At 48.9% G+C, this 23,356-nt stretch overlaps 1 protein-coding gene across 3 annotated transcripts; it reads left to right on the top strand.

Moving 5' to 3' along the window:
* The first annotated feature begins 9,770 nt into the window (after positions 1–9,770).
* Positions 9,771–18,173, top strand: LOC123184108 (wall-associated receptor kinase-like 8). Of its 3 annotated transcripts, none has more exons than XM_044596311.1 (6): positions 9,771–10,623; positions 14,746–15,348; positions 15,627–16,100; positions 16,439–16,588; positions 16,681–17,013; positions 17,180–17,352. In XM_044596311.1, the coding sequence occupies exons 1-6, from the start codon at positions 10,302–10,304 to the stop codon at positions 17,212–17,214; spliced, it is 1,917 nt and encodes a 638-aa protein (XP_044452246.1). In that variant the 5' UTR covers positions 9,771–10,301; the 3' UTR covers positions 17,215–17,352. The 3 variants fall into 3 exon arrangements, with proteins under 3 accessions (XP_044452246.1, XP_044452242.1, XP_044452241.1); XM_044596307.1 differs by lacking the exon at positions 17,180–17,352 and adding an exon at positions 17,401–18,173 and having other exon boundaries at positions 9,776–10,623; XM_044596306.1 differs by having other exon boundaries at positions 9,778–10,623; positions 16,681–18,173.
* Positions 18,174–23,356: the final 5,183 nt, after the last annotated feature.

Raw genomic sequence — 23,356 nt, 5'->3', positions numbered from 1 at the left:
ACTAGTATGCCTCTACTTGACTAGCTCGTTAATCAAAGATGGTTATGTTTCCTAACCATGGACAAAGAGTTGTTATTTGATTAACGGGATCACATCATTAGGTGAATGATCTGATTGACATGACCCATTCCATTAGCTTAGCACCCGATCGTTTAGTATGTTGCTATTGCTTTCTTCATGACTTATACATGTTCCTATGACTATGAGATTATGCAACTCCCGTTTACCGGAGGAACACTTTGTGTGCTACCAAACGTCACAACGTAACTGGGTGATTATAAAGGTGCTCTACAGGTGTCTCCAAAGGTACTTGTTGGGTTGGCGTATTTCGAGATTAGGATTTGTCACTCCGATTGTCGGAGAGGTATCTCTGGGCCCTCTCGGTAATGCACATCACATAAGCCTTGCAAGCATTGCAACTAATGTGTTAGTTGTGAGATGATGTATTATGGAACGAGTAAAGAGACTTGCCGGTAACGAGATTGAACTAGGTATTGGATACCGACGATCGAATCTCGGGCAAGTAACATACCGATGACAAAGGGAACAACGTATGTTGTTATGCGGTCTGACCGATAAAGATCTTCGTAGAATATGTAGGACCAATATGGGCATCCAGGTTCCCGCTATTGGTTATTGACCGGAGACGTGTCTCGGTCATGTCTACATTGTTCTCGAACCGTAGGGTCCGCACGCTTAACGTTACGATGACAGTTTCATTATGAGTTTATGTATTTTGATGTACCGAAGGTTGTTCGGAGTCCCGGATGTGATCATGGACATGACGAGGAGTCTCGAAATGGATGAGACATAAAGATCGATATATTGGAAGCCTATATTTGGATATCGGAATTGTTCCGGGTGAAATCGGGATTTTACCGGAGTACCGGAGGGTTACCGGAACCCCCCCGGGCGTTATTGGGCCTACATGGGCGCTAAGGGAGAAGAGGAAAGGAGGCAAGAGGTGGCCGCGCACCCCTCCCCTCCCTAGTCCGAATAGGACAAGGAGAGGGGGGCGGCGCCCCCCTTTCCTTTCCCTCTTCCTCCTCTTTCCCACTTCTCCTTCTCCAACTAGGAAAGAAGGGAGTCCTACTCCCGGTGGGAGTAGGACTCCCCCTTGGCGCGCCCTCCTTGGCCGGCCGCCCCCTCCCCTTGGCTCCTTTATATACGGGGGCAAGGGGGCACCCTAGGAACACACAAGTTTGATCTTCGTGATCGTTCCTTAGACGTGTGCGGTGCCCTCCTCCACGATATTACACCTTGGTCATATTGTAGCAGTGCTTAGGCGAAGCCCTGCGACAGTTGAACATCAAGATCGTCACCACGCCGTTGTGCTGACGGAACTCCTCCCCGAAGCTTTGCTGGATCGGAGCCCGGGGAGCGTCATCGAGCTGTACGTGTGTCAAGAACTCGGAGGTGCCGGAGTAACGGTGCTTGGATCGGTTGGACCGGGAAGACGTACGACTACTTCCTCTATGTTGCGTCAACGCTTTCGCTTCGGTCTACGAGGGTACGTAGACAACACTCTCCCCTCTCGTTGCTATGCATCACCATGATCTTGCGTGTGCGTAGGAATTTTTTTGAAATTACTACGTTCCCAAATAGTTTTGACACGGGCAAGAGCCATCCGTGCGCCCTCTATGCATGCTAACCTCTTCATCGCATCAATACGCGGCATTGCGTCAAGGAATTGCTGCACCAAGCTGAAATAACTCTTTGGCTTTGATCTCCCCGGCCACAAATGACCCATGACGTACTGCATGGCGAGTCCGGACAACCTATTCAGTTCGGCCCATTGAGCCAAATGATTGTCCACTGCAAGTGGACGCTCTGGATTGTGAAACTGCGACCAGAAAAGCTTTTCCCCTTCGCGATCTTTTTGATCCCGAAAGTGTTCGGTTGCATCAGCAGCACTCGCTGCCAAATCCAGATAGGTATCCTCCACACTCCACATATGGCCCAACGGAGCAAACTTCGGATCGCAAAATTTCCTTTGCAGCATAAAGGGCTTTCCAGCCGCAATCTGTTAAGCCTAACGCAGCTCCTCCTTCGCAGCTCTCATCGCAGAGCGTGCGTCCTTGGCATCGGCAACGGCCTTCTCTAGATCCGTCTGTTTTGCCTGGTCTTCTTTCTCAAGAAATCTGGAACAGTCAGCAGCGCTCTTTAACTTTTCGGCCATCTCGGCCATCTCTTCTTTGCTTCGGCAATGGGCAACCTATTCGGCTCTCAGCTCTTCAAGGGCTTTCTTGGCAGCCGCATCACTTTTTCTGGCTTGTTCTTTAGCTCGGGCAAGTTCTGCCCTAACGCTCTCCACGGCGGCCGCACCATCTGCGTCAAGCAAACACATCGTAAGACATTGGCACAAAGCTCTTCTTACCTAATGCCGCCCGAGGAATTATATACCTTGAGACTCATCAAGCCACTTGTTGACAAGCACGATGTCGGCATCTGCCACGTCTAGTTGCCGCTTTAGTTCGGCAAAATCATCAGTCCGACTTGATGCCCGACACCCTGCCGCCTACATTCAAAGGCGACATCTTAGACCTGGGATTCGGATCCTCTGCGTGCCGTCATTCCTTGACGACACGCAAAGTCTCAGGGGCTACTATCTACACAGGGCGCATCTTATTTATGCGCAACTGACAATAGTATACTTTATCTAATATACCTCAAAACCCGTCAGTAAACTTCCGACGGCCTCACGCAATCCGCTCTCTGCGGATGAGATCCTTTCAATCAACGTGCCCATCAATGCACGGTGCTCCTCCGAAATAGAAGCTCGCCCCAGCAGAATCTTTAGCTCCTCCGGCCGAGCACCAGACGGTGCCGGACTTGTCCCATGACCTCTTTCGAAGTCCGAACGTGGAGAACCTCGGGGGGCCACATAGCCATCTTCCGGCCCTGCCGGATTCGGAGAAACCCTCCGCGACGACACCTCAGGGTCGCCCGCCTCGCTAGGCGGCACGGCAGGAGGAGGCGTCCCGCTCTCCATCATCTCCGAAAGAAGATCCCCCGAAGACGAGCTCTGCTGAGAAGGGCTGAGGTCCGAACTACAAGGTAAAAATTCGGTTAATCTTCTTAGATATAAATCAAGGATTTCTCTCATCCCTCGAAAGGAAAATCTTTCTCTACTTACGGCTCGCTGGAGGGCTGATCCCCTTGAGGGCGCAGTCCAGCCGAGGAACTCCCCGGCATAGGACCCTCTGACGAGGATTTTTCCCCCAGCTTCGAGGCCATGGTCTCCGAGTCGTCAGAGGCGGCTCTCTTCTTCCCTTTTGGAGAGGAATTGTCGGTTCCTCCCTTCGGAGCGGCCTCGTTCGAGGAGGCCATAGTTTCCTTGTCCTCCCCCTTGCTTCCCTCCAAAGGCATTATCTCCAGCATCCTGACTAGCACGGGATCCGGCCTGGTTTCGGGAAGGGGAGCCGGACACCTGATCAGCTTTGCCTTCGCTATCCACTCCTGTTTAAAAGGATAGCTCTTTTAGGGGCAAGTTTATGACAATTATATGGATAGAAGGTCCGGGCACAAGGTTACTTACTTGAGTATCCGGGCGATTGCAGCTTAGGCCTGCGTCCTCGGTTAAATCCGGACACATCTCTTGTGATCCGAAGAACAGTTTATACATCTCCGCGGGCGTTGCGCCCATAAAATTCCGGAGAGCTCGTGGTCCCTCTGGATTAAACTCCCACAGGCGAAGGGAGCGACGTTTGCCAGGCAATATTCGGCGAAACAGCATGACCTACGTCACCTTGACCAGGCTGAGGTCTCCTTCCAAGAGATCTTTAATGCGGCCCTGCAACAAGGGCACGTCTTTGGATAAACCCCAATCCAACCCTCTGTTGACCCATGACGCTAGCCGTGGTGGGGGACCCGAGCGAAAGGCAGGAGGCGCCACCCACTTGGTGCCCCGGGGAGCGGTGATATAAAACCACTCTCGTTGCCACAAGCCTAGCTCCTCTTGAAAAGAGCCCTCGGGCCATGGAGCATCGGCATTTTTGCTTATAACAGCGCCTCCGCACTCTGCGTGCCGTCCCTTGATCATCTTCGGCTCCACTTTGAAGGTCTTGAGCCATAATCCGAAGTGAGGGGTGACACGGAGGATAGCTTCACACACGACAATAAACGAGGAGATATGGAGGATGGACTTCGGAGCTAAATCATGGAATTCCAGCCCGTAATAAAACAGCAGTCCCCTCACAAAGGGATCCATCGGGAAACCCAACCCCTGAAGGAAGTGAGACATGAACACCACGCTCTCACCGGGCTGGGGACTGGGAATGACCTGCCCTTGAGCAGGCAACCTATGCGAAATTTCGCCGGTCAGGAACTTAGCCTCCCTCAACTTTTGTACGTCCTCCTCCGTGACGGAGGAGGGCGTCCATCGGCCTTGAAGGTTAGAACCAGACATTGTCGAAGGTCCGAAGCGCCTGGAATCTGGAGCCTAGGGTGTTGGAACTCGAGGCGACGGGCGAAGTCGCTTGAGATTGAAAAAAGGAGTAAAGCCTTGGTCTCTTTATAAGAGGTCGAATACCAAGAGCCCTCCCCGTAACCGTTTGGGACTCGCCTTTAATCGAGGAAACGTGCTAACAGGCACGATTGGGTTACCCACGTCCGTCTTGATGAGAATCCCGTAAAAAGGGCACACGATCTCTGCTTTGACGAGACGTGCCAAGGAAACCGCCTCGCAAAACGTGCTGAGGTGGAAAAGTAAAAATGATTCGTGAAGGACTTGGCCGTAGTGTGATGACGCACTGCGGAATACGTCAGCAGATTTGATTTGTGTTAATATTATTCTCTCTATGGCAATATGTGGAAACTTGTTCTGCAGAGCCGGACACTATTCTTGGTGTTTACAATCTTCTATGAAGGACTTGGAGGAGGAACCCGCCTTGCAATGCCGAAGATAATCTGCGCGCCGGACTCATCGTCATTGAAGCCTAGTTCAGGGGCTACTGAGGGAGTCCTGGATTAGGGGGTGTTCGGGTAGCCGGACTATACCTTCGCTGGACTCCTGGACTATGAAGATACAAGATTGAAGACTTCGTCCCGTGTCCGGATGGGACTTTCCTTGGCGTGGAAGGCAAGCTTGGCGATGCGGATATTCAAGATCTCCTACCATTGTAACCGACTCTGTGTAACCCTAACCCTATCCGGTGTCTATATAAACCGGAGGGTTGTAGTCCGTAGGAGAATCAACTTCATACACAACAATCATACCATATGCTAGCTTCTAGGGTCTAGCCTCCTTGATCTCGTGGTAGATCTACTCTTGTACTACCCATATCATCAATATTAATCAAGCAGGAGTAGGGTATTACCTCCATCGAGAGGGCCCGAACCCGGGTAAAAACATCGTGTCCCTTGTCTCCTGTTACCATCCGGCCTTGACGCACAGTTCGGGACCCCCTACCCGAGATCCGCCGGTTTTGACACCGACACTACCCCTTAGAGCACAAAGGGTATTGCTGCTTCGATCTACACTCCCGTCGCGTCATCGTTTCTCGTCACGTTATTTTTGACGAGACGTTTTTTCCGTACACACCCCCGGTCACAGGCGCAGCTCCCACATCCGATCCCGCCCCTCCCACTCACCTGCGCACGATCTCCTCCGGGATCCACGCTCACCTACCATCCTCGAACGCCAGCGACCCCACGTGATCCGCCTCGCAATCTGCTCCGCCATCCGCCATTTCCCACGCGTCCACCTGTCCCCCCACCAAGCCGATCGGGCCGGCCCACCCTCCTCCCGCATGCCACGCACCCTCCCCGCGTTCCCCCTTGCCCAATTCGCCTGGCCCACCTGATCCTGCTCCCCTCGAGTCGCCCGCTCCTGCTCCCCTCAGATCTGCCGCCCACCCCGCGCAGCGACCCACCGTATCTTCCTCGCCATCCGTGCCAGCCACCCCAAGCCCTCCACGTCGCCCTGTAGTTCCTGTTGCCCCACCGGTTAACTCACATAAAATGACCACCCGAGCCAAGAGGGGTTTTTCTCAACCACGTCGCTTATTTTCCCTCACGACTTCCACTGCCCTTTCTCCTCTTCCCTCCTCTTACAAAGCTGCTCTCAAAGATCACCATTGGCATGACGCCATGCTTGATGAATTTAATGCTTTGCTAACGAACGATACTTGGAGTTTGGTTCCTTGTCCTGCAGGTGTTAATGTGGTCACCGGGAAGTGGATTTTCCGTCACAAATTCCACTCCGACAGTACGCTGGCTCGCTATAAGGCGCGTTCGGCTCTCCGTGGCTTCACTCAACAGGAAGGCGTTGATTATACAGAGACATTCAACCCAGTTGTCAAACCAGCCACTGTTCGGGTTGTCCTCAGCATCGCCACTGCGCATTCTTGGCCCATTCATCAACTTGATGTCAAGAACGCGTTCCTCCATGGCGATCTTGGTGAGACAGTCTATTGTCAACAACCGTCGGGCTTTGTCGACTCTTCCTTTCCTGACCACGTCTGTCTTCTCAAGAAATCTCTCTATGGGTTAAAACAGGCCCCCCGGACTTGGTTTTTGCGCTTTCAAGCCTTCATCTTGTCCTTGGGTTTCGTGGCTTCTAAGTGTGACTCTTCTCTCTTTATCTACCATCATGGCTCCTCCGTTGCCTATCTCCTACTTTATGTAGATGATATCATACTCACTGCCAATACCACTACTACCCTTCACTCCATTATCACTTCCCTCAAGACGGAGTTTGCCATGTCGGACTTAGGTGATATTCACCATTTTCTTGGAGTCAATGTCACTCACAACCACTCTGGCCTATTTCTTTCCCAACAACAATATGTCCTTGAGATATTAGACCGTGCCAACATGCTAAATTGCAATCCCATCTCCACACCCGTCGACACCAAAGCCAAACTCTCCCTCCATGATGGCGACCTTCTCTCCAATCCTACCCTGTACCGGAGTCTCGCTGGAGCCCTCCAATACTTAACACTCACCCGCCCAGATATATCCTACGTTGTGCAACATGCGTGTCTATTCATGCACGCTCCCTGCACCACCCACTACCAACTGGTTAAGCGCATCTTGCGTTAACTTAAGGGCACTTCACACTACGGTCTGCAATTCTATAAGTCGCCATCTCATCACCTCATTGCTTATTCTGACGTCGACTGGGCCGGCTGTCCGGATACCCGCAAATCTACCTCTGGCTTTTGTGTCTTTCTCGGTGCAAACCTTGTCTCCTGGTCATCTAAACGGCAGCACACGGTGTCCCGATCCAGCGCTGAAGCTGAATATCGGGCTGTTGCCAACTGTGTCGCTGAAACTACCTGCCTGCGCCAGCTTCTCCAGGAGCTCCGGTGTCCTCCCGCTCGCGCCGCGCTTGTGTATTGTGACAACATCAGCGCCACGTATCTGTCGACGAACCCTATTCAGCACCAACGCACGAAGCACGTCGAAATTGACCTTCACTTTGTGCGTGATCGTGTCTCCTTGGGCGAAGCACGAGTTCTACATGTTCCCTCAGCATCTCAGTATCCCGACGTCTTCACCAAGGGGCTCCCGAGCGCGGTCTTCACCGAGTTTAGGTCCAGTCTGAACATCCACCCCGGCGGCGTTCCGACTACGGGGGGGTGTTAAACTCGGTCATTGCATGTATGTAGACTTTGTATATTGTTGTAACTACTTCCTAGCTTTGAGGATCACAACCACTCTCCACGTTGGGCCTGCATGCCGTGTATATCTTGGGAGACGTTGGGTGGCCTCGGCTATTTGTACCTCTGTAACTGTTGCCATAATCAACACGATAGAATCGTGAGCACTCTCTCGCTCTAGCTGTCCGCGTGGTAGAGGGAGCCGAGGTTCGCGATGGAGGGCGGTTCCAGCGGATGGGGTTTAGACTCTTCCTCTGGAGATGGGTAATTTCGGGGATGGCAAAGGATGCACATAGCCTGCAATCATACGAGAGAAACCGAGGGACATCTGATGTACGTCAACCAAGTATGAATATTCCAATCATACGAGAGAGAGACCAAGGGACATCTGACGTACATCAGCCTAGTACGAATATTCCAGTCATACGAGAGAGACCCAGGGACATCTGACGTACGTTAGCCTAGTACGAATATTCCAATCATACGAGAGAGACCCAGGGACATCTGACTTACGTCAGCCTAATACGAATATTCCAATCATACGAGAGAGAGACTCAGAGTCATCTGACGTAAAGCCTAGTACGAATATTCCCATCATACAAGAGAGACACCCAGGGACATCTGATGTACGTTAGCCTAGTACGAATATTCCGAGCGCCGGCACCCGTGACACGCGATCTGTGTAGGCTCGTACAAGGAGCATAACTGTCGAGGCATGAGCATGATGCCATGACCAGGCCACGAACCACGCCAAGCCTTGTACTCCCTCCGTCCCTAAATTCTTATCTTAAATTTGTCTAAATACGAATGTATCTAGTTATGTTTAGTGTTAGATACATCTGTATCTAGATAAATATAAGACAAAATTTTTGAAACGGAAGGAGTACTATATATGTAACTATCTGTGAATGAATACAGTGTGATTGCTCCATTAATCTCCTGAGTTTACACTACTGTACCACACACACAGCACGATGGAAGTATACATTTGGCATCTTGGACGTGTATCTTTTTCGTAGACTAACATATATCAAACGATCGAGGATTGGATTTCTATCTCTATTCCTCAAATGACATTATCATATTTGGTAGGTAGACATATATAGACAGAAACAAGGTAGAAATAATAACATATAAACAGTCCTGCCATGTCAAACCAACATGTGGTTGAATGGTTAGAGGGATAGTGGTATCCCCAGCCCCAGGATTCAAGTCCTGGTGCTCACATTATTCTTGGATTAATTTCAGGATTTCTGAAGATATGCTTGCATTGGGAGGAGATGTTCCCGTCGTGCTCATAGGGTAGGATGTGCGTGTGTGCGTTCATAGGGATAAGAGTATGCGCGCATATATGAACACTTGCGTCTATATTGTGTTAAAAAAAACAGGCACGCATTGTAGCCGCCGAGGAAGAACTCGGGCGGTTCGCGGCTGCATGTGGGGGCCCCTCGACTGGCGTCCTTTGCGTTGATCCATCGTGTACTGACCATTGCACTTGTTTGTGTGGGTGGTGGAGCAAGTGGTCTCTCACACAAACTCAACACCCTACAGCCGAGATAATTGGCAATGTGAGTCCAGAAATACAAGTGTAATACGGTCTTCCACATGCATTACAGAGGAGGGAAACGAATCTTGGTTGTGTGCCGTACATTTGCGGCAGTAGGGAGATCTTTTGTTGGTAGAAGTTATACAAATTACAATATATACCAATATTAAAAAGGAAAAAAGTCCATTTTGAGCCCTAAACTATGGTGCTTGGTCCGACTTGAACGCTGTACTAGGAAACCGGCTATATTAAATTCTGAACTTCATAAAACCTTTTAAGTTGAGCGCTAACTTGGTTTTGAATAGTCATTTTACATTTTGGATAGCTTAGAAGTATCATCAACTAAACATAGTATTGAACAGTATTGAAGGAACAGTAAAATAATTTTTTCAGACCACAGTTACCTCTTAAGGCATATGTCACTTAACATAATCATTTTTGTCAACATACTTATGAATTGTCTGAAATCAGATCAACATAAGTCAACCTTTCTATCCTTCAAAAAAAATCAAAAATCAAAATAAAGACAACATTGCTATAGTCTTGACGTTGATAAATTAAGTTGAGTGTGAAATAAGCAGCTAGGCATAATTTTCCCTTCCTTTTATTTTGCGGGGAACACAGCATAATCGAGGGGGCCAAATATCCAAATAGCAAACACAACATGCATAGTGAACTTTGTTACTGCAGAAAGCCACCAAATCTATATGAAAGGGAACTCGTGTTGCAGCAGAAGCACAACAGAGGAAAACTTATTAAACCATAAAATTAGTATTCATCATTTCACAGTCTCCCGTTTGGAAGCTCAACACAAACCCCTTAACTGCCCTATGAAAGATTTAGTTAAGGTGCTGTTGTGATGGCATTTGCGGTGTGGACTCAAGGACGGCTTTTTTCATGTTTGTCCAGTTATTCATGTGATCCATGAGTTTTGGAAATTCTTGCCTCTTGTCGGCAACGAATCCTAGGTTCTCCATGTTGCTTTTCTCTCACAAGAAGGCAAGGCAGTTCCACCGCATGTGGGCACTCCTGACAACATCTGCCGGGAATCTATTTATCATCTGCACTATAAAGCAGCAAGAAAGCAACGACGTTGGGGCGGCCATCCCAAGGAAAACCTTTTCTCCAAACATATTTTTGCAGTATTAGAGATGATTGTTCATTTGTGGAAGGTGGAGATGAGCCCCTTCGGCGTAGTTATTCCTCTGCTCTTACTTGTTTGTGCTGCAGCACCGACGGTGCATGCTTCCAACAGCAATATGAGCATCCCATCCGCTGCCGTGCTCGCCGGTTGCCAAAGGAGCTGCGGGAATCTGACATTCGACTATCCCTTTGGCATCGGCTCGTCCCATTGCTTCCGGCAGCCAGACTTTGAGCTCATCTGCAATAACACGACGCAAATCCCAAGGCTCTTCCTCCGGGACGGCGCCACGGAGGTCACCTACGACATCGACATTAATTCTGCTTCCCCAGGTAACACTTCCGGTATGGCATGCTAATCTATTACTCATTATTACTATTATAAGCGGGCATTGGTGTTCAGCTTGTTGGCCCAGTCAACACCGTCGAGTATTGTCTGACGATAGGAACGACGATAAAGCGAAGCGACGCTGAGCAATCTAGACGAAGTTCTTTTATGCCGAGATGTACAAATTGGAAGCTAGCTTCCTACGATCAATTCACCCAGCACAAAGCTAGCTTGCTCTAGCAAAGCGCCTGATTGATCCTTCCGTAAAGTAGCTGCAACCTGCAAGTAACACCAAAGATACACGCGCGTACGAAACTAAACCACACGCACGCAAAAGATTGGTTTGATTGCCAAAGGTTCGTATCGAGCCTTGTCCTTACTTTATTGCTTGTTAACGGTACATCTTACAAGTGGGGTTTACAGACGTATAAATAGCAGCTAGGCTGCCTGATTACTTGACGGAATCAGTACAGAAGACTAATCCTACACGGTAACTAATTGGATACCTATACGTACGTGTAATCCGATCCTGACGTTGGGTTTACTTTCAACACAGCTCACCTCCCAAATTCCTCTTAAGGGCATCTCCAGCCGTTGGCCCCCCAGGGGACGCCTAAAATCGCCGCCTGGGGGTGAGCTGGCGCAAAAATTAGGCCTGGAGGCGAGTTGGTCCCCAGCAGCCGGCCCCAGGGCCGCCCCCAGGCACGTTTTAAAATAAAAGAAGTTTGGCGAAGTTCGTCCTAAACACGATAAATTTCGGCCAAACACGATAAATTTCGGCACATTTCGACGAAGTTCGCGGATTTTCATTACATAGCACATATATATAAACTAATCTAAAGAAAAAACTGGCTGAAGTCGCCGCCGTCGCCGCCATCGTCGTGGTCGGCCTTCTCCTCCTTGACGCGGTCGCCCCTGCTGGTCCCCTGCCTGGCGTCGCCATGGCGGACTGGTGGCGGCGCATTGTCGTCGTCGTCGTCGTTGTCATAGATGACGACGACTCCGCCTTCGTCGCGGCCGCGTCGACGCTCCGCGAAGCGAAGCAGGGCGGCGCACTGGCGCTCCTTCGCCTTCTCCAGGCGCTCCTTCTCCATCGCTATGGAGTCCCTGCGCGCCCATTCCAGGGCCGTGTCGTCGTCGTCGAGCTCCGTCGTCACCGGCACGGCCGGCTCCTTCTTCACCGGCGCGAGCCCCGGCTCCGTCTTTGGCTTGACGAAGCGCGGAGGAGGAGCCGACGAGTAGGCGCGCCGGCCGCCCTCATTGATGACGATGCCGGCGCTGCGAGTGCGCCGGCCGAGGGGCGTCTCCGCCGCGGGCTCGGCCTTGACGCCGAGCAGGGCCGGAGTACCGGAGGAGTGCGATGAAGATCGGGAGGAGGAAGAAGAGGAGGAGGACCCGAACCTCCTTGGCGCCCATGGCCCGGCGCGTCGGTGCTGCGCCGGGGCGGCCACCCTCGCCGGGTACGCCAACGGCGGATCGTTGCCGCCCTCGAGGTACGTCAGCACGCCCTTGAGTGTGCGGCCGGGGACGCCCCACCACAGGTGGCGCCCCTCGCTGTTCTGCCGGCCGCCGACCACCGGTGTGCCGTTGGTGGACGCCAAGCGCTGCTGCTGGCGGCGCTCGAAATACGCCGCCCAAGCCGCGTGGTTGTCGGCGGCGTACTGGGGGAGGGAGAGTTGGGCGTCGGTGAGGGAGGCGCGCACGACCTCGACTTTCTCGGCGAAGTATTTCGGCCTCGCCACGACGTCGGGAAACAGGGGAATCGGCACTCCCCCGGCGCTGAGTCTCCACCCCGTCGGCCCGGCGCGCATGTCCGGCAGCGTCAGGATGTTCGCCTGGAACAGGAGCTAGGACTCCTGTTCGCGGAGCGAACGGCGGCCGAAGCCATTGGCCGCCGCCTCGTCTCCGGGGAAGCGTTCTGCCATGGCGACGGGCTCGGGAGAGGTAGAGAGGTAGAGGGAGGGGTTGGGCGGCGGCGCTCGGGAGAGGTAGGGAGAGGGAGGGGCTGGGCGGCGGTAAGGGGCGGAGCTGGTGTGGGCACAGGCGAGTGAGGCCACCGGCTATATAGCAGCGCCGCGCCTGTGTGTACGCAAGCGAGGGAGGGGAGGCGTCGGCCCGCCGCCCGTGACGCGCCGCCCGTGAGGAATCAATGGCAAGGCTGACCGGCGGCAGCCTTGGCATTGATTCCCCGCGGGAACCGAGGCCTTTGGGGGAAGATGAGGCGCCGTGTAGCTGACGAGGCTGGCCCGCGGCTTTTTCGCGCCAAAACAGCTCGCCCCGGCGCCCCAGGGCGCCCCTAGCGCGCCGGGTTCGGTCTGTGTCCGCCGGCGCTGTTTTCGGCCCAAGCCGGCAAAAATCGGGCTCCTGGGGACGCGACTGGGCCGTTTTTTCGGCGCCGGCATGAAAAAATCGCCTGGGGAGGCCTTCCTGGGGGCGCGGCTGGAGATGCCCTAAGAAGCAACTAATCTTCAAGAGAGTTTGGCTTCTTTCTCTCATTCATCAAAATCCGCAACAAACCAATAACTAACCACTGGAATTATGCGACTTAAAGCATGGTTAATAGTATAGGCAACTGCTGGCTATATGCACATGTACTCTAAAGTCATCATATATAGTCACTCATACAATACAATAAGGTCGAGCCTATCCTATTCCTAACTAGCATATCCTGGATTACAATTCAAGATTGCACTAACAATCTCTCTCTAATCTTGACGCTAGGTCTTCTATGTGTTGTTTTGATATTGGCATGTTGACGATTCATCCTTGGTCAGCTTTTCTGCTCACTCCACACAACTCAAATTGCTGACTAGATTGTCCGTCACAATCTCTCCTTTAATTTTGATTTGACTTGGTGAATTTATGAACAAATTCAAATATGAGCTAGACTACCCAGCCACACTAGCAACCTTGTGACTACACCATCCACCCTAACGAAATACATGCCGGCTACCTTATGATCACATCACCCTGTGGACTACACCATCCAGTCCAGTCTCATGTAGAGACTATGACCTCCTTAAAGAGACTCCCATTCGCTGGTTTACTGCCCCCAAAAAATTTATTTTGTCCCCTAGTCGAGACAAGTAGATGACCCTGGCGTGAGTCATCAACGAAACATCACATAGACGAGCACTTGGACACGACTACTGAGACATGCTAACTTGCATGACTTCTTGACTCATCTGACTTCTCTGGAAGATGATCATGTGACTTTCCGGCACCGCACCTTGGCATCACCACTCCCATCAATGATCATCTTTCACCACTTCGCCGACCCACCGGACGAAGCGTTAGCGCCGGATGCGCGCTGCGCATTTGATCGTTTCGTTCGATCCGTCATAATTCCACAGACACACGTTTCCTGGTGGCCCCACCCCACGCCCCTTTCCGCTGTACCCTCCATCGTCTTCCTCTCTTTTTATGTCCGTACCGTCTGTGCATACTGCTTTCTCGTGCTCCTCCCGTGCGCCCCCGCAGCCGCCATGGAATTCGCTCCATCGATCCATCTAGCTCCACTCCGACCAGCGAACATCCACCCCTGGGAGCTAGAACTAGCTGAGCCAGAAGCCGCAACCATCCATGAATTTTTCTACTACTGGTGATGGATTTGCTACATCCATCACGGTGGAGCTGCGACCTACTACGGCCGTGTTTTTTTTTGTTGCAACCGTCCTCAGCTTTTGCTACTACCGGCGAGGGATTTTGCTACAACCAACAGAGCAGTTTTTCTGCCACCGCCCGACACCAAAGCTAGACCTGGCAGATTGTTTTGCTACAACCCGTTAAGCCTTGAGCTGGAAACAACATCTGTTTTTGCTGCATCGACTAGAGCTATTTCTGCGACGGCAACGTCAGAGCCTTTATTTTGTTTCAACCGGCAACCGGAAAAGCTTCGGTCGACATGGTTTTTTGCTACATGGGAGATCCATCCAGGGAGAGGTGGAAGTTGCAACAGGGGGACGCATGACCATGCCGCCGGCGAGCTGCACCGGAGACAGACAGGAGGGCTGCGACGGCCTGTGTATAGTATGTTGCAACCAAGGACGGCAATGGCCACGAACGGAGGGTTGTCTCTTCTCGCTACATTTTCATGTGCTTCGCTCATAATTGTTTTCTCATGACAGGTTTAGGAGTCGCATTTTCACATTATATCCCCATGAGATCTGGCGTCAACGTTTACAAGATGGCATGGAATGCTCCCGGGAGATCTCTATATTTTGTGTCCGCCGTAGTAAACATCACTGGCTGCGACTTGGATGTATACCAGTTGCACGATCGAACTGACACAAATGTCGCTCAAGACACAGACTCAAATGCGATGGTGCCGCTTTGTACAGTTGCCTGCCCGAACAAGGAAATCACAGAGACCTCCGTTCCTAGGCAAGACTGCAATGGTACCGGATGTTGCTCCACTTCGAACATCGTTATTCTTGCTCCCACCTTGCAGCTTCGGTTTGTACGCCATGGCAAGGGGGAGCTGGCCCCTAACCGAAGCTCACTCTGGGACGGAATCAATATAACTACTGATTATGCCGGTATTACTTGGAGTATAATGGATCAAGCAACGGGCGACACCAACCCGGCTAACAGGACCAACTACGGATGTGTCAGCAATCACAGCAAGTGGGTGCGCAATCCTATCACAGGTGGTCGTGGTTATAATTGCATTTGCGATAATGGGTATAAAGGCAATTCCTACATAATCGATGGATGCTTGCGTGATAGAGGTAATTTACCTGCTCCATCCCACAGAGCTCTGTCTTTCATTTATGTTATACGATTAAGATGGCATTAGTTTGTGTTTGTTTCAATATATGTAGAAAAACTTTGTGAGAAGACTTGATCAATTAACCGCAACATGCACTTTCTCTCCATTGGAAAACCAACTGCATGCTTAATTACACCTGCATACATGTGTACCCAAATGAAGCCAAACAAATTTGATTTGGGGTGTATAAATAACTGTACTTTTCTGATGAATCTCCTAATTTCATTCGGAAAATAGGGTATAATCCGGTCCAACGAAAGGAAAACTGCTCTCGAAAGTGCGGGAACATCAGTGTTCCATTTCCATTCGGCCTAGAAGAAGGCTGTTGTGCAAGGAAGCTATTTCAGCTCAACTGCACCAACACGTTGACGTCCAGCCTCCAACTAAAGGATCATTATCGTGTGATGAATATAAATGTAAACGGCGGGCTAGTGGACATCGAAGACACCTCAAGTTACCAGGGTGACATGTATGGGATGCATGTATCCAAGGAACCTGAACTCTATATTGGTTTTGGGGAATCGGTATCTGTGCAATGGGCCGTTGCCGGTCTGTCCTGCCGAGAGGCACAACAGAACATGTCTGGTTACGCATGTGTCAGCAACCATAGCACTTGCTTAGGCGTCAACTCAACTGATGGTTACATCGGTTACCGGTGCAAATGCATGCATGGCTTCCAAGGAAATCCCTATATCGGAAATGGCTGCCAAGGTTCTCTCTCTCTCTCTCTCTCTCTCTCTCTCTCTCTCTCTCTCTCTCTCTCTCTATGTGTGTGTGTGTGTGTGTGTGTCTTTGTGTGTGTGTGTGTGTGTGTGTGTCTGTCTTTGTCTCTCTCTTACACACACAGATATACTACATATACATTTATATTTATTTTTTTTAGTAATAATGGACTTTGATTGTAGTACGGGAAAGCAATCATGAATTCCTCTTTGAAGGACTTTGAAGTCAATATATATAGGATATCTATACTTTCAAAGTAGTCATGATCTCCATTCTCAGTATCATGTTCTGTAAACTCCTGTCATCTTACTAAGATGTTGTTGCAGATATTGACGAGTGCAACAGACCAGGCATTTGCGAAGGAGTATGCCATAATTCTATAGGAAGGTACAATTGTACGAATTGTCCTGGCAAAACACAGTATGATGCTAAAACAATGCAGTGCACCTTGACAAAAAAGCAAAATCTTCTACTGGGTGAGCTCTATATACCAGTTCCTTAATCTTACAGTGAACATGAACAAGAAAAAGGCAGCACAAGACTAAGCTAACATAGTATATCATTGCAGGTGTTGGCATTGGGCTTAGTAGTGGCTTCGGAGTTCTACTTCTCAGCTCAATTACAATAGTTCTTGCTCGTAGATGGAAAAGGGACATCCAAAAGCAACTGCGAAGGAAGCATTTCCGAAAGAACCAAGGCCTTCTGCTGGAACAGCTAATATCATCAGATGAAAATGCGAGTGACAAGACAAAGATATTCACTTTGGAAGAACTAGAGAAGGCAACAAATAACTTTGATTCTACACGTATACTGGGTCGTGGAGGGCATGGTATGGTGTACAAAGGCATCTTGGCCAACCAACATGTTGTGGCGATAAAAAGGTCTAAGAACATTAATGAAGGTGAGATCAGTCAATTTATTAATGAGGTAGCAGTTCTCTCACAAATAAACCACCGAAATATAGTAAAACTTTTTGGATGTTGTCTTGAAACTGAGGTCCCACTATTAGTTTATGACTTTGTTCCCAATGGCTCGTTATATGAAATTCTACATGCCAATTCAAGCAGTGGCTGTTTCCTTTTGTCATGGGAGGACTGCCTAAGAATTGCCACGGAAGCTGCAGCAGCTCTATATTATCTCCACTCGGCAGCTTTGGTGTCAGTCTTTCACCGTGACGTGAAATCTTCTAATATACTGCTAGATGCAAACTACACTGCTAAAGTTTCAGACTTCGGTGCTTCAAGATTGGTTCCTATTGACCAAACCCATGTTGTCACAAATATACAAGGTACATTTGGGTACTTGGATCCAGAATATTACCATACTGGGCAGCTAAACGAGAAGAGCGATGTATACAGTTTTGGTGTGGTACTTGTGGAGCTACTTCTGAGAAGGGAGCCTATTTTTACAACCGAGTCAGGCTCAAAGCAAAATTTGGCCAATTACTTTCTCTCGGAGTTAAAAGTGAGGCCAATCAAAGAGGTTGCTGCTGCTCAAGTTTGTGAGGAGGCAACCGAAGAAGAGATTAAAAGTGTTGCCTCACTTACGGAGATGTGCTTGAGGCTCCGAGGTGAAGAGAGACCTACTATGAAAGAAGTTGAGATGACTTTGCAGTTATTGCGAACTAAAAGGTCAAACTCCAGCCATGCCACTCCGGAAAATGATGAAAATATGCAACCACTCCAACGTACAAGAACTGGTGCTAGATGCAAGTCGCAGGCCATTAACTTGGGCAACGATGTTTATTCTGAGTCTCAAAACAACCAAGAATGCAATAGCTGCGAACAGGAGTTATTACGGTCTATTGGGTTACCACAGTAAGGGCCAATTTGAAATTTAAATTTCACATGAATTTTGGAGGAAAAGTTGCTTTCACTTAGAGTGTAGTATATTTCTATTTTCTACGAAATTCCTATGAAAATATTGTATTCTAGAAAAGGACTTAAATGTGTGTACCTTTGATTTATCTTTCTTACCAAGTGCAATGTACACTAGATCACTTGTTTCCATTTTTTTATAATGGGCACTTTTATATAGCTATCTTCAATTTTGATGAAGAAGATGACGATACAAACTGCATGTAGTGCCCAAACCTCGTATGTGCTCGTAGACGATTACTTTTCGTCAAGAGCTATTACGCAGTCGTCGAACCGGCCGAGTACTTTCCAACCGTACATATAGACTGCACGTACGACCATAGAAGGTTTTATTCTTGTAAACAGAACAACAATTGTTCTCTAACTTCAATGAATAACTGTATTGCAATAAACATGATCAAATCATATTTATGCTCAACACAAACACCAAATAAAACTTATTTAGGTTCAACACAAATCCCAAAAGTATAGGGAGTGTGTGATGATGATCATATCAATCTTGGAACCACTTCCAACACACATCGTCACTTCACCCTTGACTAGTCTCTGTTTATTCTGCAACTCCCGTTTTGAGTTACTAATCTTAGCAACTGAACTAGTATCAAATACGGAGGGGTTGCTATAAACACTAGTAAAGTACACATCAATAACATGTATATCAAATATACCTTTGTTCACTTTGCCATCCTTGTTATCCGCCAAATACTTGGGGCAGTTCCGCTTCCAGTGACCAGTCCGTTTGCAGTAGAAACACTCAGTCTCAGGCTTAGGTCCAGACTTGGGCTTGTTCACTTGAGCAGCAACTTGCTTGCCGTTCTTCTTGAAGTTCCCCTTCTTCCCTTTGCTCTTTTTCTTGAAACTAGTGGTCTTGTCAACCATCAACACTTGATGATTTTCTTGATTTCTACCTTCGCCAATTTGAGCATTGCGAAGAGCTTGGGAATTGTTTTCGTCATCCCTTGCATACTATAGTTCATCACGAAGTTCTAATAACTTGGTGATAGTGACTAGAGAATTCTGTCAATCACTATTTTATCTGGAAGATTAACTCCCACTTGATTCAAGCGATTGTACTACCCAGACAATCTGAGCATATGCTCACTGCTTGAGCTATTCTCCTCCATCTTTTAGCTATAGAACTTGTTGGAGACTTCATATCCCTCAACTCGGGTATTTGCTTGAAATATTAAATTCAACTCCTGAAACATCTCATATGGTCTATGACGTTCAAAACGTCTTTGAAGTCCCGATTCTAAGCCGTTAAGCATGGTGCACTACACTATCAAGTAGTCATCATATTGAGCTAGCCAAACGTGTTGGAAATATGCCCTAGAGGCAATAATAAAAGCATTATTATTATATTTCCTTGTTCATGATAATTGTCTTTATTCATGCTATAATTGTGTTATCCGGAAATCGTAATACATGTGTGAATAACAGACACCAACATGTCCCTAGTAAGCCTCTAGTTGACTAGCTCGTTGATCAACAGATAGTCATGGTTTCCTGACTATGGACATTGGATGTCATTGATAACGAGATCACATCATTAGAAGAATGATGTGATGGACAAGACCCAATCCTAAACATAGCATAAAGATCGTATAATTCGTTTGCTAGAGTTTTTCCAATGTCAAGTATCTTTTCATTAGACCATGATCGTGTAACTCCCGGATACCGTAAGAGTGCTTTGGGTGTACCAAACGTCACAACGTAACTGGGTGACTATAAAGGTATACTACGGGTATCTCCAAAAGTGTCTGTTGGGTTGACACGGATCAAGACTGGAATTTGTCACTCCGTATGACGGAGAGGTATCACTGGGCCCACTCGGTAATGCATCATCATAATGAGCTCAAGGTAACCAAGTGTCTGGTCACGGGATCATGCATTACGGTACGAGTAAAGTGACTTGCCGGTAACGAGATTACTGAACGAGGTATTGGGATACCGACGATCGAATCTCGGGCAAGTAACATACCGACTGACAAAGGGAATTGTATACGGGGTTGCTTGAATCCTCGACATCGTGGTTCATCCGATGAGATCATCGTGGAGCATGTGGGAGCCAACATGGGTATCCAGATCCCGCTGTTGGTTATTGATCGGAGAGTCGTCTCGGTCATGTCTGCTTGTCTCCCGAACCCGTAGGGTCTACACACTTAAGGTTCGATGACGCTAGTGTTGTGAAGATATGTATATGCAGTAACCCGAATGTTGTTCGGAGTCCCGGATGAGATCTCAAACATCATGAGGAGTTTCGGAATAGTTCGGAGGTAAAGAATTATATATAGGAAGTGCTGTTTCGGCCATCGGGACAAGTTTCGGGGTCACCGGTATTGTACCGGGACCACCGGAAGGGTTCCGGGGGTCCACCGGGTGGGGCCACCCATCCCGGAGGGCCCCATGGGCCAAAGTGGGGAGGGGAACCAGCCCATAGTGGGCTGGTGCGCCCCCCTAGGCCCACCCCATGCGCCTAGGGTTGACACCCTAGGGGTGGGGGGGGGGCGCCCCACCTTGGCTTGGGGGCCACTCCAGCCCTGGCCGCCGCCCCCCCTAGGAGATCCCATCTCCTAGGGCCGGCGCCCCCCCCCTTGGGGACTATATAAAGGGAGGGGGGAGGGGGGCAGCCGCACCCTGCATCCCTGGCGCCTCCCTCTCCCCTGCTACACCTCTCTCCCTCGTAGTACACGGCGAAGCCCTGCTACTGTGACGCCCTGCATCCACCACCACGCTGTCGTGCTGCTGGATCTTCATCAACCTCTCCTTCCCACTTGCTGGATCAAGAAGGAGGAGACGTCATCCGCTCCGTACGTGTGTTGAACGCGGAGGTGTCGTCCGTTCGGCGCTTGGTCATCGGTGATTTGGATCACGTCGTGTACGACTACCTCATCCCCGTTCTTTGAACGCTTCCGCTCGCGATCTACAAAGGTATGTAGATGCATCCGATCACTCGTTGCTAGATGAACTCATAGATGGATCTTGGTGAAACCGTAGGAAAATTTTTGTTTTCTGCAACGTTCCCCAACAGTGGAATCAGAGCTAGGTCTATGCGTAGTTCTTCTTGCGCGAGTAGAACACAATTTGTTGTGGGCGTAGATGTTGTCAACTTTCTTGCCGCTACTAGTCTTATCTTGCTTCGACGGTATTGTGGCATGAAGCGGCCCGGACCAACCTTACACGTATGCTTACGTGAGACCGGTTCCACCGACTAACATGCACTGGTTGCATAAGGTGGCTGGCGGGTGTCTGTCTCTCCTACTTTAGTTGGAGCGGATTCGATGAAAAGGGTCCTTATGAAGGGTAAATAGAAGTTGACAAATCACGTTGTGGCTTTCACGTAGGTAAGAAAAAGTTCTTGCTAGAACCCTAATTCAGCCACGTAAAACTTGCAACAACAATTAGAGGACGTCTAACTTGTTTTTGCAGCAAGTGCTTTGTGATATGATATGGCCAAAGTTGTGATGAATGATGAATGATCTATATGTGATGTGTGAGATGTTCATGCTATTGTAATAGGAATCACGACTTGCATGTCGATGAGTATGACAACCGGCAGGAGCCATAGGAGTTGTCTTTATTCTTTTATATGACATGCGTGTCATTGAGAAACGCCATATAAATTACTTTACTTTATTACTAAACGCGTTAGCCATAGTAGTAGAAGTAATAGTTGGCGAGCAACTTCATGGAGACACGATGATGAAGATCATGATGATGGAGATCATGGTGTCAAGCCGGTGACAAGATGATCATGGAGCCCCAAGATGGAGATCAAAGGAGCTATGTGATATTGGCCATATCATGTCACTATTATTATTTGATTGCATGTGATGTTTATCATGTTTTGTATCTTGTTTACTTAGAACGACGGTAGTAAATAAGATGATCCATCATAATAATTTCAAGCAAGTGTTCCCCCTAACTGTGCACCGTTGCGATAATTTGTTGTTTCGAAGCACCACGTGATGATTGGGTGTGATAGATTCTAACGTTCACATACAACGGGTGTAAGACAGATTTACACATGCAAACACTTAGGTTGACTTGACGAGCCTAGCATGTACAGACATGGCCTCGGAACACAGAAGACCGAAAGGTCGAGCATGAGTCGTATAGAAGATACGATCAACATGAAGATGTTCACCGATGTTGACTAGTTCGTCTCACGTGATGATCGGACACGGCCTAGTTGACTCGGATCATGTTATACTTAGATGACTAGAAGAGGGATGTCTATCTAAGTGGGAGTTCATTGAATAATTTGATTAGATGAACTTAATTATCATGAACTTAGTCTAAATTCTTTACAATATGTCTTGTAGATCAAATGGCCAACGTAGTCCTCAACTTCAACGCGTTCCTAGAGAAAACCAAGCTGAAAGATGATGGCAGCAACTATACGGACTGGGTCCGGAACCTGAGGATCATCCTCATAGCTGCCAAGAAAGATTATGTCCCACAGAACCAAGACATTATGAACGCTTGGCAGACACGTGCTGATGACTACTCCCTCGTTCAGTGCGGCATGCTTTACAGCTTAGAGCCGGGGCTGCAAAAACGTTTTGAGAGACATGGAGCATATGAGATGTTCGAAGAGCTGAAAATGGTTTTTCAAGCTCATGCCCGGGTCGAGAGATATGAAGTCTCCGATAAATTCTTTAGCTGTAAGATGGAGGAAAATAGTTCTGTCAGTGAGCACATACTCACTATGTCTGGGTTACATAACCGCTTGACTCAACTGGGAGTTAATCTCCCGGATGATGCGGTCATTGACAGAATCCTCCAGTCGCTTCCACCAAGCTACAAGAGCTTTGTGATGAACTTCAACATGCAGGGGATGGAAAAGACCATTCCTGAGTTATTTTCAATGCTGAAATCAGCGGAGGTAGAAGTCAAGAAGGAACATCAAGTGTTGATGGTCAATAAAACCACTAAGTTCAAGAAAGGCAAGGGTAAAAAGAACTTCAAGAAGGACGGCAACGAAGTTGCCGCGCCCGGCAAGCAAGCTGCCGGGAAGAAGCCAAAGAATGGACCCAAGCCCGACACTGAGTACTTTTATTGCAAGGGAAGCGGTCACTGGAAGCGGAACTGCCCCAAATACTTAGCGGACAAGAAGGCCGGCAAAACAAAAGGTATATGTGATATACATGTAATTGATGTGTACCTTACCAGTACTCGTAGTAGCTCTTGGGTATTTCATACCGGTGCAGTTGCTCACATTTGTAACTCAAAGCAGGAGCTGCGGAATAAGCGAAGACTGGCGAAGGACGAGGTGATGATGCGCCTCGAGAATGGTTCCAAGGTCGATGTGATCGCCGTCGGCACGCTGCCTCTACATTTACCTACGGGATTAATTTTAAACCT

Source organism: Triticum aestivum, chromosome 1A (genome assembly GCF_018294505.1).
Source record: "Triticum aestivum cultivar Chinese Spring chromosome 1A, IWGSC CS RefSeq v2.1, whole genome shotgun sequence".
Classification (NCBI taxonomy): domain Eukaryota; kingdom Viridiplantae; phylum Streptophyta; class Magnoliopsida; order Poales; family Poaceae; genus Triticum; species Triticum aestivum.
The sequence above is the reverse complement of the archived record's forward strand: the minus strand, read 5'-3'. Positions and strand labels throughout refer to the sequence as shown.